The sequence below is a fragment of the Saccostrea cucullata genome, unplaced genomic scaffold (assembly GCF_032062105.1).
Source record: "Saccostrea cucullata isolate Sc308-1 unplaced genomic scaffold, CSIRO_AGI_Scuc_v1 ctg1028, whole genome shotgun sequence".
Lineage (NCBI taxonomy): Eukaryota > Metazoa > Mollusca > Bivalvia > Ostreida > Ostreidae > Saccostrea > Saccostrea cuccullata.
In genome coordinates, this window is record NW_026941708.1 from 60,097 (window position 1) to 79,523 (window position 19,427).

Sequence of the window (19,427 nt, forward strand, 5' to 3'; positions counted from 1 at the left end):
ATGTAAATGTATTTATAAATGGAAACAGGTGATTTCTTTTTAATTTTTTGTTTAGGCCGTGTCGGGCTATGGCTCTTTAAGGACATACGCAAGGTACCTTATCTACTGATAAATTTTCAAGATATTCTTAATTTAAGATTTTAGCGATATCAGATGTTAATAGACAAAAAATCGGCATGCACTACCAGGTTTTTTTTTTTGGACGATATCAAATAATGAAATTTTTTGCACTATTCAAAGAAAAATATACAAAAATTACAAAACATAATTTTCAGATTTTTTTTTCCATCAAAGTTTGTTGTAGAAGAGGTGTACAAATCCATATATAGACATTAAAGTATTGCACACAGGTCCTTCATTTAGTGGAACTCTTCAACTCCAGGGATGAGCTCCAAAAATTGATCAAACTACGTTGTGTATGACCTTAACTACTTCAGTTTGACTACATGTAATACAATTGAAGTACGTGTTTCAACTTCCAGAGATGTGTTTCGATTAAATTACTTTTTAGCAAAAGTAGAATAAAACGATAAACATTTTTTTAGTTCAAACATTTATTCACAATAATATAACTCATTTGCAGATCACAAACAACAACGTCAAAGATACATCTCTTGTGAAAATTAATTATGTTTAGTATAATTATTTAGTTTAATAAATGTTTTTAACCCATTAATTTGTACGAGGTTGAGACACCTTTGCCAGTTCATTCTTCTGCTCTAGCATACGGATATCAAAGAAGGATGAGGGATAAGAATTGTTTGTAATTACTAGTATTTGTTTATTGAGGATAATATTTGTTTGAGCTGATTTACTCAAAACACCCATGTTTAAAATCAATTTTTCAAAGGGGAAAACAATGCACATGCACTCTTCAAAAAAAAAATTAAGCAATGAAAAAAAACATTACCACCGAATTCCATATCGGTAACACGTTTTACCAGAATTACAGTGTTCTTTTCTTCTTTTCCAATGACGGATATATCAATTCGTAAAGCCTTGAGAGTGGCAATTAAATTAATTTGGTCATAATCAAAATCGTGATTACACAGATCTCATCTCTATTTAAATTAAAAATGCTAATAAGATTTATCAAAAAAAGAGAAAAAAAATTATCTTCGTGAACATGAAATTAATTTTACGTTCACCAGCAATCAAACGTGTGTGCATATTACGAGCCACGGTTTTGTAATAATACAGAACTGTACTCTAATATTTTCTTAAATTTCCTCTAGAAGATAATATCGAAATATTCTACATATAGCTTATTTTACCTTAACATGTAGGAATACAGTTACTGTAGAAACACGACATTTATGTATATTTAGGTAATCAAGGAAGAAACAATTTGAGTTGATTTACTCAAAACATCCATGTCTAAAATCTAATTTTCAAGAGGATAAACAATTAACATGTACATGCACTTTTCAAAAAGAAAATTTACAATAAAAATAAAAACAAAAAACATTACCAACGAATTCCATATCGGAAACACCTTTTATGTAACCCTAGTGATCTGGCTAGACTACCGCAATCGTTGAAATATAACAAACAATGTAAACTGAGTGAGAATTGTCATTTATTAAATGACAATAAGTATATAACACAGACAAGAAACATATTGACGCAAGCGTCAAAAATCGGCCACAAACCAATTAATTCTTCCTTTGATAAAGTAATTCAAAACTGAAATTTGTGTGATCTGTTTTTTAAAAGTTTTTATATTTATCTGTTAAAATATCCTCGTGACATGAAATACTTGCATGCGACATTGCCGATTTTCTTCATGCATATTGCACGTACAATATTCAATCTCTCACCAGAGGGCGTTGTCTACGCTCCGCTCCAACACGGAGCGGAGCGCGCCCTCTGGTGAGAGATTGGTACAATATTATATGTGTAAGCAAGCTGTCCATATACCGGTAGACCTCTGCGTCTCTGCACTCAGTTTCGTATAAACGAACTCTGATGGAAGTTTGATGTTTAAAAAATTATTACATAAAAGTACAAAACTAAAGTTTAAACTTAGCTATATAGTTTTACTTTAATTTAAACGGAACAAATATGAAATATGTGGGACTCTCTTAGAGGATGTTAAACACCCAATTCTATGTTAACGCCCCCAGAATCTATCTGATTCAAGATCAAAAATTTACCGCCTGTCAATCATAAAAAAAACAATAGCTTCTGATTTGATTGACAGGTCAGCTACCTGTGCTTCCTGATGATCTGAGTTTGCCATGTTTTGAAAACAATTACCTGGTCACGCGTCAAACTCTTTCATGTACCCGCGTAGTATACACGCGGGTTAGAAAACTCCAATATGTTTGAATTTTATTTAAAAAAATAACTGAAAGTAGATTATTAAAACATTGAAATTATAAAATATTTCTTTTCTATCTTCACTGCTGTTTGTTACTTGTAAGTGTTATATCGTCCAATTTATCTGTAGAAAAAAGACCGCGTCCATGCACAGAAACCGGCTCTATTTGCCGTAATTGGAAGTCCGACGATTTAAAATATTTTTTAAGAAATGGGATATAAGAAAAATATTCAGCACTAATAAACGGCATAGCATAGTTTTAATTTTGTACTATGGCTACAATCCGCACGATGTTGCACCGAAATTGATGTCAGAATTAATGCTCGAATTTCCTCGCGTCTGTACAACGTAATGAAAATGTGAAGATAATTAATAGTGATGGATTCTGAAAAGAAATCTTTCTAACAATAAAATTTTGTTTTCACACGAAGAATCAAAAATGTGGAATATTTTGGACAACATTGTTGGCCAGGGGGAAAAAAAACAATCCGATCGCGGGAAATGCATGTTCACATGCACGACGGATAGGTGGATTAATAATTTTTTTATTTCAATATTCAGACCTTTTTAAACAAGTGATTTCTTTTATTGAAGGTTAAAAATGATAAATATTATTGATTTGTAGTTTTTACTCGTGATTATTTTTTAATACATGTAAGGAAAACATTTTCTAAAACGATAAATCGAACATTCATCTTACTTTTTTTCCTTCAAAACATTACCATGATTACGATGAATGTGTTAAGTTTACAAATAAATTTCATATTAAAATAATTATTTTACGTAGTTTCACTCAAAACCAGACACAAAACACGTAATGATGACTCCGATTACCAAACACAGACTTCCTGTGTAATGCTACGTATACAAAGATTTTTGACATCTTGGGTATTGGGGGTCTCCAGGTAAATAACACCACTGTTACTTCGACCACTCCCCCTCCTCAGGTAACCGTACAGTAAAAAAATTGGGTCTTTAACAACCCCCCAAATGCATCTAGATCCACCACTTCATTTCTTCTCTTTCAGTCTTGGTGTTGAGATGTGGCGGGAAAATGCTTGGCACATTGTAAAAACGCGCTTTATCCTTGTCTCATCATGGACAAAATTGTCGTACGATTCTGTGCCTTTAAGAAATCAATATTTCATCAAATTTTTAAAAATTTTCCATAAGAAATGTATAGATATACACGGCATTTTAAAATAAGTACAACAAATCCTGTCTAGGCTGTTTGAAAAGAGAAAGTAAAATTGTTGATATACAATGTGGTCTTTGTTTTAGACTATGCCTACATAAGACACTTCGTGCTTATTTTCTCCGCACTTCAGTAATGTCAGAGTTTGGCAATCAGGATTGGATGAAATATTTACCCAATTATTTATAAATTTTTTATGTTATGTTAATTGTGCTTTTTGTTAAACATTTAGAATATCTTTGCTTAATATTCTATAAATTAAATATGAATGTTTTTAAATATTTTTATTCAAATTGTTCCAATTCCGCAGAAACGCACGGCGACTTAAATAGTCTCGTTCAACCAGACCCTCGGCTGTCTCCGTAAATCTCCGACCACCCAGAGGGTCTGGTAAAGATACGTGATATCGATTGTAACGCCAAAGCGAGGCTTACCGAAATTCTGGTAAAGTTTTTGATTGGCTGAAAAGAACACACCTACAAGATTTAAACAAATACGTGATAAATCAGCAGAAAAATAACTTAAAGATGTAAAAGTTATGTTTCTAAAAGTTACAACCGTTAGAGAGGAATTGTTTACGGTAATGCCAACCAGCTATAGAGTGTGTTTTATTATGTCTTGCAAATATTCTGTACGAAAGCAAAAGTGAAAGTAGTGTAGCCTTAATTACACATTCTTTCGTGAATTGTAATTTCTCGTTTGGTATCCCTAATTAAAGACCAGTTTATTAATATAAAGTCACAATCAAGCAGAAGAAACGTATATAACGTTTGCTTACAAAAAGGATTTTTAAAATGAAAACAAGATAGCGCCCTCTGACGGTTACAAACGCTTACGTGATTCTTTACCAGAAAGCGTCTGGTTGAACGAGACTACGACTTAATAGTCTCGTTCAACCAGACGCTCGGCTGTCTCCGTGAACTCCGACCAGCAGAGAGTCTGGTAAAGAATCACGTAAGCGTTTGTAACCGTCAGAGGGCGCTATCTTGTTTTCATTTTAAAAATCCTTTTTGTAAGCAAACGTTATATACGTTTCTTCTGCTTGATTGTGACTTTATATTAATAAACTGGTCTTTAATTAGGGATACCAAACGAGAAATTACAATATCAATCGAAAGAATGTGTAATACACAGGTAAGGCTACACTACTTTCACTTTTGCTTTCGTACAGAATATTTGCAAGACATAATAAAACACACTTACCTATAGCTGGTTGGCATTACCGTAAACAATTCCTCTCTAACGGTTGTAACTTTTAGAAACATAACTTTTACATCTTTAAGTTATTTTTCTGCTGATTTATCACGTATTTGTTTAAATCTTGTAGGTGTGTTCTTTTCAGCCAATCAAAAACTTTACCAGAATTTCGGTAAGCCTCGCTTTGGCGTTACAATCGATATCACGTATCTTTACCAGACCCTCTGGGTGGTCGGAGATTTACGGAGACAGCCGAGGGTCTGGTTGAACGAGACTACGACTTAAAACTTTCATATCAACTAACCGACCGCCTCCTGGCGGCCGGTAATAAAGTTAAGGGGAGATCACCGGGATATTTCCTGAGTACAAAGAACAATAAATTTGGCAACGGTATCTCCCCTGTTGCAAACAAACATTACTTTGGCAAAAATATTTTGACAAATAAAAAGTATATAAACCACAAAGTTGTCAAAACAAAAAGCTGCCACCAAAAGCAAACTGTTATGAAAAGCTGTTTGCAAAACACAAGGCCAAAACAGAAATTTACAATGAAAATAAAAACAAAAAACATTACCAACGAATTCCATATCGGAAACACCTTTTACCAGAATTATAGAGTAATCTTGACTTCTGATCCAAATAAAATTCATTCAGAGATGTCTTTTGAAAAATGAGGTGGGCGATAGAATAAATTTCGTTCACAGTTCCCCAATAAGATTCTTTTGTTTTGTTGACTACATTCAACAAATTGAAGTAAAATATAACAATAGAACAAAAAACAATGCTATTCATATACTCGTAGATCGTAAAATACAGATATATTTCTGTATTACATTTCTTCTTCAGTGTTATTATTACAGATGTTGATACTTTAACCTACGTGTATAAATAAAAATGAGTTGAACTTTATTCAGAATTTATTTTAGCCTTGCCATTGAAACATTTCCAAGAATCTGATATATTTTAATATTGAATGCTTTTATAAATTCCCTGCTGATATGTCACATCTTTTACATCCTTCATCCACCCGTTTCCGTTTATGTTCGTGTACATGTACTCTGATACATGTGTATTTGGCTTCACAAAAACACAATGGATGTTTTAAAAAATGTAAGGAAATAAGAATATTACCACATGAATTTTTTTTTAATTCGTAAATTTTATAATTTATAATTTATCTATCATCATTATAGGCTGATCAGGGTACCCTTTGCCTAAAACTCATTTACAATTGAAAATTAAACGTGTGATTACCTTCTCTTGTCTGGTGTTTTTCAAACCATCAAATCTAGTTTCTTATACCAACACGTTCAATTAAGGACACATTTTTCAGACTATAGAACATGTTTATATATTCTAAAATAAATAAGCTACTTAACAAAAAAGATTTATTTAAAAAATAATCAAATCGAAATAGGGGATGGTGGTATTTCTCGTGATACAGGCTGGTACGTGTTAATAGCTGTGCTGTTCTGTAACCTCGCCCGAAATACTGGCGAGAATCCTGAAAATATTCGTTGATTATGTCATTTGGTTCCTTAATGGTAGAAGGTTTGGTCCATTTGTATGTTGACTTAGCTGTCTGTTTTCAGTGGTCTGTACTACTATCTTTTGCACCCCACTCGTTGTGTTTCCATTTAAAATGTTGCCATGGACTAGCGCTACGATTGCAAAAAGGGTCGCTGTAACCATCGATTTCTCAAATATCGCCATAATTGGGAAGAATTTTCCAGTGTTAATAACTGTAAAGAATTAGTTATATTTTTTTATTTTAATTTTATTTGTTTTTTTTAATCCTAAATCATGAAAATGGATCTTGAAGTAGGTACATATCGTACAGAGCTAAAATCATCTTTCTTAGCAATTAAATTTTATCTAGAATTGTCTAAATTCAAAAGTCAAATTAGTTGAGCATACACTACACTAGAAATGCAATTTTGTAGCAGGATTTGGTTCACGTATTCTTACTGGTAAATTAACCTTAACCATTTTTTTAAAATGATATTTAGGAACTAATGTGATATTTCCAAAAAAAAAATCTTTACAAATGTGTTTTTTTATTTTATAATTGCATTTAAATTCTTACCTTTAAAGAAGCTAGAAAACGGAGTTCCAAGGAAGCAAATTTTTTTTAGAAATGCATTTGTCTTTGACAGTACTTCTATCCAACAAAGGTTTTTATAGAGAATTCCTTTTTATCTCCTTCAAAGTAGGTAGGCCTTTCAACTAATTTTTTCAAGTTGCACATATGGTAAAAAACATTGCATAGATAGATTTATCAGTACATGAAAATATCAAAAAAGATAATGACTTATGCGTACTTTTAATTAAGGGGGCCGACTATAGTTTTATTGTGTGAAAACTACAATAGCGAAACTCTTCATTTTTATACCATATATAACATCTTTACATCTGGATAAGCATTGCAAAGTATTCATAACTATTGTAAGCTTCCTCAGCACCCTGTCAAATGCTAATCAGCTTACAATGTTTCCATCCTGTGTAAATTCAGTTTATTAAATTTTATCAGGACTACTCATGACATCCGTCCACATATAAAAGGGGGGGGGGCATCCTCAGCCCATTGCATGTATTTAAACACCCTAAATAATTTACTTCACTTCCTTGTAAATCATAACTAAGTTCCATTTCTCGTTTCAAATATTTCATTTAATAAAGACTTCAATGAAACATAACAAAACAGTCAGTACATCTATGAGTATATAAAGTCCTAGCTTAACATCTCTGGCCTAATAAAATACATTGGATTGCAGTGTCCGTGCGGTGGAGAAATTATACGCTACTTAATGTACGCTGCTCTTATATATAACCTTCTATAATGGTCACGTGATCACAAGAACCAATGAATAATTGTCCTTTCTGGAGCCTCTCAGAACTACTTTACATACATTTTGTTTAATACAAAGAAAATAACATCGCTAAAAATGTCCTTTCTACATGTAACGTGGGAGCTATAAATTCTATTCGATATGCATAATAAAAATAAGTTCAACAAACAATCTGTAATAAAACGGACACACACAATCCATGGCATAGTAATACCGAACAATAATGCATACACATAAGTATTACGCTACACATTCAAGTTCCAAAACATTTCGTCAAATTAAACATAATTAAATGACAAATCTGCAATAAAATAACATTTAAGTATCAATTATGAATATCTGATGACACGGACAGTGTTATTTCGATCGCATCAATTGTAAAACAACAATGTTTATGTCACATGACTACTTCCTTCGAAAGAAAGATGGCAAGCGCCCAATTTACAACACATGTGATAATGTTGAAATAAGAAAGTAAATTACAGTTGTAATATGGTAGATAATGATGAGAAACTAACATACAACATCTCAGTATAACTGTCCCTTACTGTCTGTTCAACAATATCTCACTAGATCGTCTAGTAACACAAAAACAGCATTTGTTTACATAACAATGTCGAAGTGCAATGTGTATTGCATCAATAATTTAAGTAAACAACAAGCAAATTCAAAGAATTGTGGTCCCCCGCTTTCGGTATCTTTGTGGGCAAGATATCATTTTTAGGGTCAAGGTCAATAGGTCAAATTTTTGGTATCCAATGAAAGGTCTTGTCATAAAGAATACATATATTTAAAATATGAAAGTCCTAGTTTCTACCGTTCAAAAGTTGTGACCAAGGTTAACGTTTTTAAAAAGTAGTTAAAACTCCAAGGTCAAGGTCAAAGGGTCAAAGTTCTTGGCATGCAATGAAAGGTCTTCTCACAAGGATTACATACGTGAAGTACGAAAGCCCTAGCCCTTACCGTTTAAAAGTTATGGTCAAGGTTAAAGTTTTTTCAGAAGTACGTAAATCTCCAAGGTCAAGGTCCAAAGGTCAAAGTTGTTGGTATCCAATGTAAGGTGTTGCCTCAAAGAATACATGTGTGAAATATAAAAGTCCTTGTATCTACCGTTCAAAAGTTGTGACCAAGGTTATAATTTTTAAAAAGTAGTTAAAACTCCAAGGTCAAGGTCAAAAGGTGAAAGTTGTTGGTATCCAATGAAAGGTGTTGCCTCAAAGAATACATGTGTGAAATATAAAAGTCCTTGTATCTACCGTTCAAAAGTTGAGACCAAAGTTATAATTTGTAAAAAGTAGTTAAAACTCCAAGGTCAAAAGGTCAAAGTTCTTGGTATAGAATGAAAGGTCTTCTTACAAGAATAAAATATGTGAAGTATAAAAGTCGTAGCCCTTACCGTTCAAAAATTATGGTCAAGGATATAGTTTTTTCATAAGTACGTAAATTTCCAAGGTCAAGGTCAAAAGGTCAAAGTTGTTGGTATTCATTGAAAGGTCTTGTCACAAAAAATAAATATGTGAAATATGAAAGTCCTAGTACCTATCATTCAAAAGTTATGGCCAAAGTAAAAGTTTGGAATTTTTTTAGTAAAAGTAGTTGAAACTCCAAGGTCAAGGTCAAAAGGTCAAATTTGGTGGTACCCAAAGAAAGGTCTTATCACAAGGAATACACATATGAAATTTGAAAATTATTGCTCCACTAAATCAGAAATTATGGGCAAGGTTAAAGTTTTTGTGACGGACGGACAGACTGACGGACAGACAGACGGACAGACGGACAGACGAATGAGATTTAATGTCCCCCTCGCTTTCGCGAAAGCGGGGGACAATAAAATGGTAAATAAAATAACATGAACAATAAAACGTTTCTAATAAATTTACAACTGAATGCTACTTTACATCACTAAAAACAACACTCCATAACCAGCCTGTCATTGTAATTAATATGCAAAATTATAAAGTCCAACCCCCATGCATATAACACTATAAAAAGTACCGTCTACTCCAATGATATCATTAATATATCTAATATTATTGTCAAAAAGTTTTTTACTATAAAAGGTTTTCCCTCCAATATGTATATTAGGGTTATAAAACAATGAACAGTCCACATTTACATCAAAATTACTACAAATTTTATCCAAATCAATCCAGGATTTGAACACATCAATCCAGAATTTATTTTTTTAAGTTTTTTGTAAGTTGAGTGATGTATTCAATTCCACAGGATGTATAAATTTATACATGTTCATATTTTTTATGAAATTTTCTCACCCTTTATTTGTATAAACCAGATGTCTAATTCAAAATAATTTCACTGAAGCAATGAAAGAATATAAATTTATCATTTTCAGTCCTCCATATTCATAGCTTTTGATAATGACATCTTTCTTAACTCTGTGTGTTGAATTATTCCATAAGAATGAAAAGAAGAGTTTTTCTAATTTTTTACAATAAGCATTATATGGAATAGGGATTGATATAAGTAAATGATTTAATATCGGTAAAGCCAAAGTCTTTACAACAGTAAGTTTTCCTATTGGTGTTACAAATCTTTTTCCCCACTGACTAAGAATGGATTTGATTTGCACTAGCTTCGGTTGGTAATTTATTTCAGGCACTTTTTATAAGTCAACATCAAAATCTTATCCTAGCAAGGTAAATCTACTAGTTGTTCCCCAATTAAGTTGGTAATTTGGGATTAAAACCTCATCACTGTATTTTTGGATCCAATCCACACAGTGTGTGTTTTTGAGTAATTAACATCAGTTCTCTGTAATATAATATTAAAGAGTGTCCTATATAAAGACTATAGGTGGGTAAATTTTGGACAGTGCTTCCTTGGTTTCCATAGCAACGGCCTTGAAATATTTTGCCATGGCGAAAATGACCTAATTGTCATCACCATGCAAAATAATTCCATGCTTCCTAAACATAGAAAAGTTGAGAACGTAACATGGGTCTCATTTTATAGCTAACTAATCAAAGTTTCTTGGCATGTAAATTTTATTCAATTTAACTCAAGGTTTTTAATATAATACAGATCAATTTACACGAAGATTGTCATAAAATGATTACAAAGGTACCTATTTCTTCACGTGCACAGAAATTTTTGCAGGCAATTTCAACTTATGAAAAAGGTTTTTTCAGTAAGATAGAACTTAGATCTAAAAGATACAAAAAGATTTGAGGTGGGTAAATCAGTTAAATGTTGTTTTCCATTCGCCTGAAATCATCACTTTTCATGAAAATTGACCAAGAGTTATTTCCTTTTGCTGACTCTTTTGCACTGAAGACAAAAAATGGTTTACTCTCCTGTCAAAAGAAGTTTCTAACAACATGCAAGTAAGTAATTTATTTATTTATAGTGACATGTGTACAATTAAATTCTTTTGTTTACAGACTGTATAAAATAACAATCAACACCCGGCCCATTGGGCCTTTATGCCACTTTAAACACAAAATTGAAATACAATATATAAAGAAAATAAGGAGCACAACGTTAAGAGAATAACAAAAAAGTGCATGAAAAATAAACATAATTGTGATAAATATATATCTATACATTTTGTATGGTAAGATTGGTAGTGTCTGTTATAAGGATTATTGGTAGATGAAAATGAAATTGAAATACATTATTATTTTCTGAACATGTCTTCGCATAAATGAAAAGTACAAGTACTTTGTCACCTGTCTAGGATAATTTGAAATAAGTACACATATGAATCCATATCTGACCACCCCATTTGATTAATGCCAGTGTTTTCAAAAAGTTTTGATCGATATTCAGAGAATAAGGACAATGCAGTAAAAAATGAATTTCGTCTTCTACATTATTTCTAAAACAAAGTGTGCAAATTCGATCCTCAACAGATTCACCATGATTTCTACCGGTTTCTATTCGTAAAGGTAAAGTGCCACATCTAAATTGTGCTAAAATTGAACGTAAACATTTAGGCATATCAAGTGCAACATAATTTTCCCTACCAAACATTGTTTTAAAATTAACATAAGTCCGCAGTTTGGGAATGCTTAAAATCTCATTGTTCCAAAGGTTTGAGTAATAATTGTATATTTTTGATTGAACCATATTTATATCTACTATAAGCTTTGACTCGAAATAGTAATCCAACTCTAGTTGGTGTAATATATCTTTCAAATCACTGCACCAGTTATTCTTACACTTATTGTAATCAACTTCAAAAACAATTCTTGTAATACGATCATTGCTAAAGGATAAAACTCTATTCCAATATCTGATTACATTTATCCAACGTCTGTATTGACTTGGAATCCATCCAGTGTCTCCATAAATCCCCAATGTAGGAGCAAAACGGTGAACCCCAATAAAATAACGAATAGCTCTGTTCTGAATATATTAACTATAGGCTGGAATCTTTTGTAACCCCAGACACTGGATGCATAATCCAAAACAGGTATGACACAAGAGTAGAATAGTTTTTCATAAGCATTAAACCTTAAATCTTTATTACTATGAATCGAAGATATAATTTTCCCTAGTGCACGTCCCCCTGCTTTAGCAATATTTTCTGCATTTTTCATGAAATTACCAGTGTGCGTAAATGTTATACCTAATACTTATAATTTTCAACTGTTTCTAACTTATTTAGTCCAATAGTGAATTCAAAATTGGCTGCCCTTGACTTAGTTTTATTAAAATGTACACACTTAGATGTATTAGTGTTTATAAGTACTCTCCAACGTCTACACCAACTATGTAGTTTATCTAACATACTTTGTAAATCTTCTGGAGACTTGGCTATCAAAGCGATATCATCTGCATATAATAAGATGGACAATTTTCGATCAACTAGTTCTATGCCTAAATTAAGATTAGACATGTAGCAAAACAGACACCAAGAAAATATACAATGAGATTGATTGATTGATTGTATACAGTTTAACGTCCCTCTCCAGAATATTTCACTGATATGGAGACGTCACCATTGCCGGTGAAGGGCTGCAAATTTAGGCCTATGCTCGGCACTCAGGGCCTTTGAGCAGGGAGGGATCTTTTTCGTGCCACACCTGCTGTGTCACGGGGCCTCGGTTTATACGGTCTCATCCGAAGGACCGCCCCATTTAGTCGCCTTTTACGACAAGTAAGGGGGTACTGAGGACCTATTCTAACCCGGATCCCCACGGGAATATACAATGAGAAATGATGTTTAAGTTGTGAGTGACAAAGTAAGTCATCAATTAATTAATGAAAATGAAAGAGACAGGTCTTGTGAAATATTGGAACAAAATTTATGAAGTCTGACTAGAGGGATTCCATCTATTCTAAAAACCCATACGTACATAATGATGCAAATGGAAGAAAACATTAAAAAGCAGTGGATACAGCCACCGGGAAATCAGTAGGAATGGATCTACATTAGGCACAGGTAAAAAAAAATGTAGAAATTTGTGTTTACTTTAGAAAGCAAATTAACTTACTCTTGAAAATCATATAACTATTAATTAGGAGGAGAATGTAATAGAAGATGTAACTTAAGTTTGTGTGTATGAAATGAAAAAATTAATATGTGTTTCGGGTACAGACTACATTGTTGTGAAGTGTGTGTGTGTGTTTTAATTGGGGGGGGGGGTAAAAAATATTTTGGGAAGTGTGTATAAATTAGAGACGGACGTAAACACATGCATATTATAAGGCTCTATTCAGATTGACTGTGAAAAAAACCCCATAATTTTTAATTAACTTTAGCAATATATAACGTTACACACTTTAATAAAATACATGTATAAAATGATATGCCCTAGCTGGTAGGTATGTATTCATGCAAATTTATTTCATTTTAATAATTAATAATAAATTTATTTTTAGATGTACTATACAGTTCAAACTATGAAAAGATAACATTGAGAATTCATTTTCAGTAAAAAGCAGGTGAGAATTTTTTTTAAATATTAAAATTATCTGGTAAGCATGGTAAGGAAATAAACATTCATCATAATTTAATGCTAATAACTACATGTACGTGCCACAGCAAAATTAAATCTTTTATTAATTTCATCATTTTTTCTTATAAAGTCTTGGGATAAAGTAATTAAAAAAAAAAGAATCAAAATTGGTTGTGGAACCTACTATGATTGTATTGTTACATTTTAGAACTGTGACACAGGAGCATCACTTGTGAAAGGTTACAAATGTAATGAAGGATATATGAGCAACTGTAAGTAGACTGTTACATAATTTAATTCAATTTTCTCAACAGAGTCAACACATGATGTATGTTTTAATAAAAAAAAATTTTCAAAGAGGTTTTAGAATTTTTTTGGTTCTATTTATTAAAAGAAATATACTCTTACCATACTTGATTCACAAGCAAATTTAAAATTAATTGTGGGTACACCTTATAACTTACAAGTATTCAATCAAAATTTGTTCAGGAAAGTTTTTCTTGTATTTACAAATTCATAAATTGAATATGTATTAAACTATTATGCAACTGTTCTTGGATACATGTATATATGAAATAGTATGAATATCCCTAACATACATAATGCATATATGTATGATTTATGCAAGAAAGTTGCATATAAGGCCTGTAAATAACTATAAATAGAGGAACCCTAAATAGAAATACTAATATCCAGTTTACAGCAATGAACTATATAGTTGCAAGTGATTAGGAAATAATCTTTGTTTTTATGTTTTTATCTTTTTTTTTAACACAAAGGTAATATACCAGAAACAGGAGGCAGTTACAAAATTAATAAACGCAGACAGAAAACTTGCAAGTGATCCTGCATGAGAACTTAACACCAGACAGTATTGTTACCAAACAGTATTCTTTTGGAGGGAATTCTGTTTAAAGAAATTGGAGATCAGAAGTTTTGAAGTTTGTGATGGTAAATTCACTAAATTGTTTAGGTTGCTTTTATTTTCCATTTCTTATACTTAAAATATTTTTGAGGTATTTTTTTCAAGGTTTAAATACTAACAATTGGTTTAGAATTAAATATATAATAGTGAAAAATATATCAATTTTGTTTTCACATGAAAAAATGTTGTAGATAAATAATGAATTTAAATTTCGGTATAGATGTATGTTTTTTTTATTCCAGGGAAAACGTAGAAGAGGTTATTTCAAGTGTCACTTTTTAAACCCATTTTCTTCACTGGACAGCCATAACACCACATACAGCAAAACTCGTTAAGTACAAACACGGATATTGTGAATTTACGGATAAAGCGAAGTCATCTTGGATCCCCAACTATATAAATTAAACACATTCCTTATACAGTTATAACAAATTACGGATATAGCAAAGTAACTTCGAAGGTCCCCATGCCTTTGTTATAACTAAGTTTAATTACTGTAACAGTGAACATCTGATGTTAAAAAAAATGGTAACATTAAATCTAGCTGTTTCATCAAAATTGCTATGTAACAGATTTTTTTTTGTTTAATACATATTTTGACATATAAATACACATTTTAGATAATGTTCAGAATGAACATTTTCTTGATTAATAATTTGAAAAAAAAAACTGTATTAATATAAAAGCTGTTATATATACATGTACTGTAGATCACATAATTTTTGCAATTATTTTACCTTATTTTCACAACATTGTCATTGACTCTTTTTTAAATAGACACATTTTTCACAAATTGACGTCAATACTCTTTTTAATCTCAAAAAATACTATTTTATGTGAGAATTAATTTTCTGAGAGCACAAAGTCTTGTTTAATAGTGGGAAAATAATGTTCTCGTGAATAAAACTGATAAACAGAATACACTTGAGTAAGTGTATGTTTACAGATTGTTAGTGATAAATTAATGATTTTTTCAATGTGTTGTTAGTTTTATAGTCAATTTAAATTCAGCACCTTTTCTCTGTTTTGTATCTAGTATTTGAAAATATTGATTACTGGGCAAAGTTCCTGTGAAAGGTTATCAGTATGTTGTTGGTGTTGCAAGGTCTTAAAGATGCATATTAGTATGTGCCAGTCTAGAATTTTCTTGTTTTTCCTCAAGATAATAGCATTAAGCCAATCTTAGAATCTTATTTTGCTTGGTTTCACTGTGTAACTGTGGAAACCGTAAAAGTTATTTATAGAATGATTTTGCTAACACTTATTTCTTTGAGATCAAATATTTTATTGTTTTTCTTAAGTTGTTATTAAATTTTGGTCAAGTTACGCCTAGAATTAGTGAATACTTTGCATTTTTCAGTATTTAAATTGGCTTTCAAATATACTCATATTTACGACTGACTTACATGTACAAATAATTTTCTAAACATTTTCTGTGTAGCATAAAATTAAAACAAGGTGTGTAGTTTTTGTGAGAATAATTTGTTGGTTTTTCTTAGATTTTATTAAATGTTCAGAAGAGATTACAAAAAGCCAAATGTCTCAATTTTTCAAAAATTTCTGGCTGTTTCCATAGCAACCAAGATACCTTGCAACCAAATTTTATTTGATATTTTTATTTTTGGTATCAAGTATTACTAATGGGAAAGTTTCATCAGAATCAGTGCATGACAAAGAAGTTTAATTGTTTATAGAAAATGGCTATCAAAGAGCTAATTTTTGCTAGATTTTGAGTTATCTGCCCTTTGTAAGGGGTCATTGAGAAACAATACTAAAACAATTTATTTTGATTTATTTTAATTAGTAGCTTTTAAAAAAATAAAAAACCATTTATTATTCATTTGATTTCTCTGTTTGGAAAAGAAGTTTTATTAAACAACTAGTGTCTGGTAAAATTTTGAAAAAGAAACAAATTATTTGGCAAAATGCCAATTTTGGAAGGTAAAAATATTTTAAACAAATAAAATACCCGCTCTACTTTTTATAAAAGTTCAATAACATTATTATAGTGTTTTTAAAATTTCAGTTGATTTTTTCTCATATTGCTTGCAATTCTTGATAGACCTCTAGAAAAACAGGGTAAAAATGCCCATTTTCGAAATGTTAGAATTTGGTCATCTTTGAGCCACCAAATGAAGAATTTGCTGTGACATTTAGAATTTTTTTTATTTGTGTAATATATTGCTCCATATGTTCTGTTCATATAATGTATTATTTATCTTATAAAAATAAAGATGATTATACTATATGAAATGAATTATACAGTATTTTTATGTGTGAAATGGGCATAAATGGGGCTAAAATCTATTTTTGTCCGTTATCATGGCAACCAAGGTGGTAACCTTAATTTTGAATGTTGATTATGTCATACTGTATGGGCATTAATCACCTGAAAAAGTTTCATTGAAATCGCCCATGGTGTGTGCCACAGCCCTACAGTAAGATTTTGGTCCTTACAGAGAATTGATGTTAATACATAATCTAGACATAGCCGAAAAAGTGTTCAAGGTTTTCAGTTTTTCTAAAAGAGACTCCTCACTTCCATCAAAATAAGAGAAGTATCATCCGCCAGTTGAGATATCTTTTTATCTATATTTCCAATGGTAATACCTTTTCTTTTTTTATTTTTCCTAATTTATATAGCTAAAATCTCAGCGCATATCAGAAAAATATATGGAGACAAAGGGTCTCCTTGTCTGCATCCCCTTTGAATTTTAATTCCATCAGAAAAGTTACCTCCTTGATGAACCGTAGCTTTAATATCAGTGTAGAAAAGAGTGACCCATTTTCTCATGGAAGAAAATGCTATGTAGATCCGTTTAGGCAACTTCATGAAGCACTTCGTAGATATTCATGGGGGAAAAAGTCTCTATTTAAGCAAAGTAGGCTTGACTTCTTCCTACTGTCAGATTCACTTTTATCAGGATTAGATACATGTACTATAGAACCCAGTTACAGATCAGATCACTCTATTATTTCTCTCTCGCTAATATTTAATGACTTTAAGAGAGGTCGCGGTTTGTGGAAATTTAATAACTCATTGCTTTATGATGAAAAGTACTTGAACTGTATCAAGGATGTTATTTTACAGGTCAAAAAACAATATGCAATCTCAGTATACAATTATGACAACATTCACACAGTGCCAGATGAAAATATATTCTTCACTATAAATGATCAACTATTTTTGGAAACCTTACTATTAGAAATAAGGGGTAAAACTATATCTTATTCAGCATATGTCAAAAAGAAGAGAGAAAATGAGGAAAAATTATTGATCGAGGACATCAAATGTATGGAAGAAAATATTTCTTGAAAGTAATTTAGAAGAACTACATGATAAAAAACAAGAATTAGAAAAAAAAATAGAAAGCACAAGTTACAAGCTAATTACATAAGAAATAGAGCAAGATGGATTGAGGAAGGGGAAAAGCCCACAAGCTACTTTTGCAAACTGGAGTCTAGAAATTTTACAAGTAAAATTATATCAAGATTAGAATTAGATAATGGCGAGGTTATTCATGATCAGTCACATATCTTGAAAGATTAAATCTTTCTATGAAAATTTATGCACCATTAAAGAAGAAAATACAAACTTTTACAATTTTCATCAAGTGATATCTTTTCAAAACCCCTGGTAATGCATGCTGATTTTTTATAAACGGAAATCTGATGGCGCTGTAATCTTAAATTAGAAATATCTTGAAACTTTTTAGTAGATAAGATATGTTGCCTATGTCCTTATTTGTTGTTGACGACTAAGACATCGGTTTCGCAGGTTAACAAACAATAATGGTTTTTGGTGTCGTTTAAAATACGTATTTTTCTTTAAATTATATGAGTTTTCATCATTTGATACCTTTTCAAAACCCCTGGTAATGCATGCTGAATGTTTGTCTGCGAACTTCTGATGTCACTATGATCTTGATTTAAAAATTTCTTGAAAAATTATCAGGTAAGGTATGTTGCGTATGTCCTTTTATGCATTTTGTTCTCTAAAAACACTTTCTAACGCTCCTTACATATATCTTTGAAAACTTACATTGTTGTATATGTATTTTCAAAAGATATATTCATAAAAAATGCAGTATCTTAGTTTGCTTTTAAAATCGGTGACGGTTACAAAAGCTATGACCCTAACTTACAGAATCTATGAGATAAGATTGGATCATTACTGATATCGTTGTACTTGACATACTTTGCCCATTATGTCAGTACTATTTGAGGCTGCTTTTATATGAAATCATTCTTCTCACCTCGGCTGACTACGGTACCTACATCATTTAATGTCATCGGCCGAGGTGTGCCAAATGAAATGAAATAAAACAATTTCGTATGACCATATTAATTGCAGACATTAATTCACAACTACAATAGTACATGTAATATTTGATAGGTGAAATTAATATACATTCAGAAAGAAAGTCCCTTGTTATCTATAATAAAGAAATATTTTTCTTGAGTTTATTATGCTAACATACATGTATGGTGAATAAAAGTATTGTACAGCTGATGCAAAATAGAAGTAGAATCTTACAGACGGTTGGTTTAAAAGGTTAACGTACCAGAAAACAGTCGCGCTTGTCACAAGAACCAACAGTACGATAGAATTCATGGTCATGTGTGATGTTTCTCATTAGACTTGTCATAAATACATGTACCGATAAAACGTGAGAAGGTTAAGTAGTCCATAGTATTCTTGACTCTTATATTAAATAAACAGACGTTTGATCAGTAAATTTTGAATTGAATAAATATTTCTATCAGCATGGAGGAAGATCCAGGATGTTGCATTTTGGTTGGGGGATGAAAGTATTTTAGAGACATGAGGTCTGATTGTCACCGGTAGGTCCATTGCAAAGCCTTTGTTAGAGTCAGGGGGCAAAGTCTCCGGGAGTGAAACATTGAGATAACGAAGAGTATTGAAGCTCAAATGTCCATTCAAACGATACCAAGCAAAAACAAAATACACGAACATCCCTCTTTAACATCGGAGGTGGGATCAGGCCCTTAG

At 31.5% G+C, this 19,427-nt stretch overlaps 1 protein-coding gene and 1 long non-coding RNA gene across 2 annotated transcripts in view; one reads left to right on the forward strand and one right to left on the reverse strand.

Annotated features, from left to right (window-relative positions):
* The window catches only part of LOC134258261 (uncharacterized), a 43,012-nt gene extending 23,969 nt beyond the window's left edge, over positions 1-19,043 (reverse strand). Inside the window, exon 1 of the mRNA XM_062740791.1 lies at positions 18,979-19,043. Within this exon, the coding sequence (XP_062596775.1) occupies positions 18,979-19,034 (56 nt within the window). The 5' untranslated portion in view covers positions 19,035-19,043. The remainder of the gene's footprint in view (positions 1-18,978) is intronic.
* On the forward strand, positions 13,695-14,731 carry LOC134258259 (uncharacterized). The gene is made up of 3 exons (XR_009990127.1): positions 13,695-13,760; positions 14,268-14,439; positions 14,656-14,731. It is a non-coding gene; the product is annotated as an uncharacterized LOC134258259 (long non-coding RNA).
* Positions 19,044-19,427: the final 384 nt, after the last annotated feature.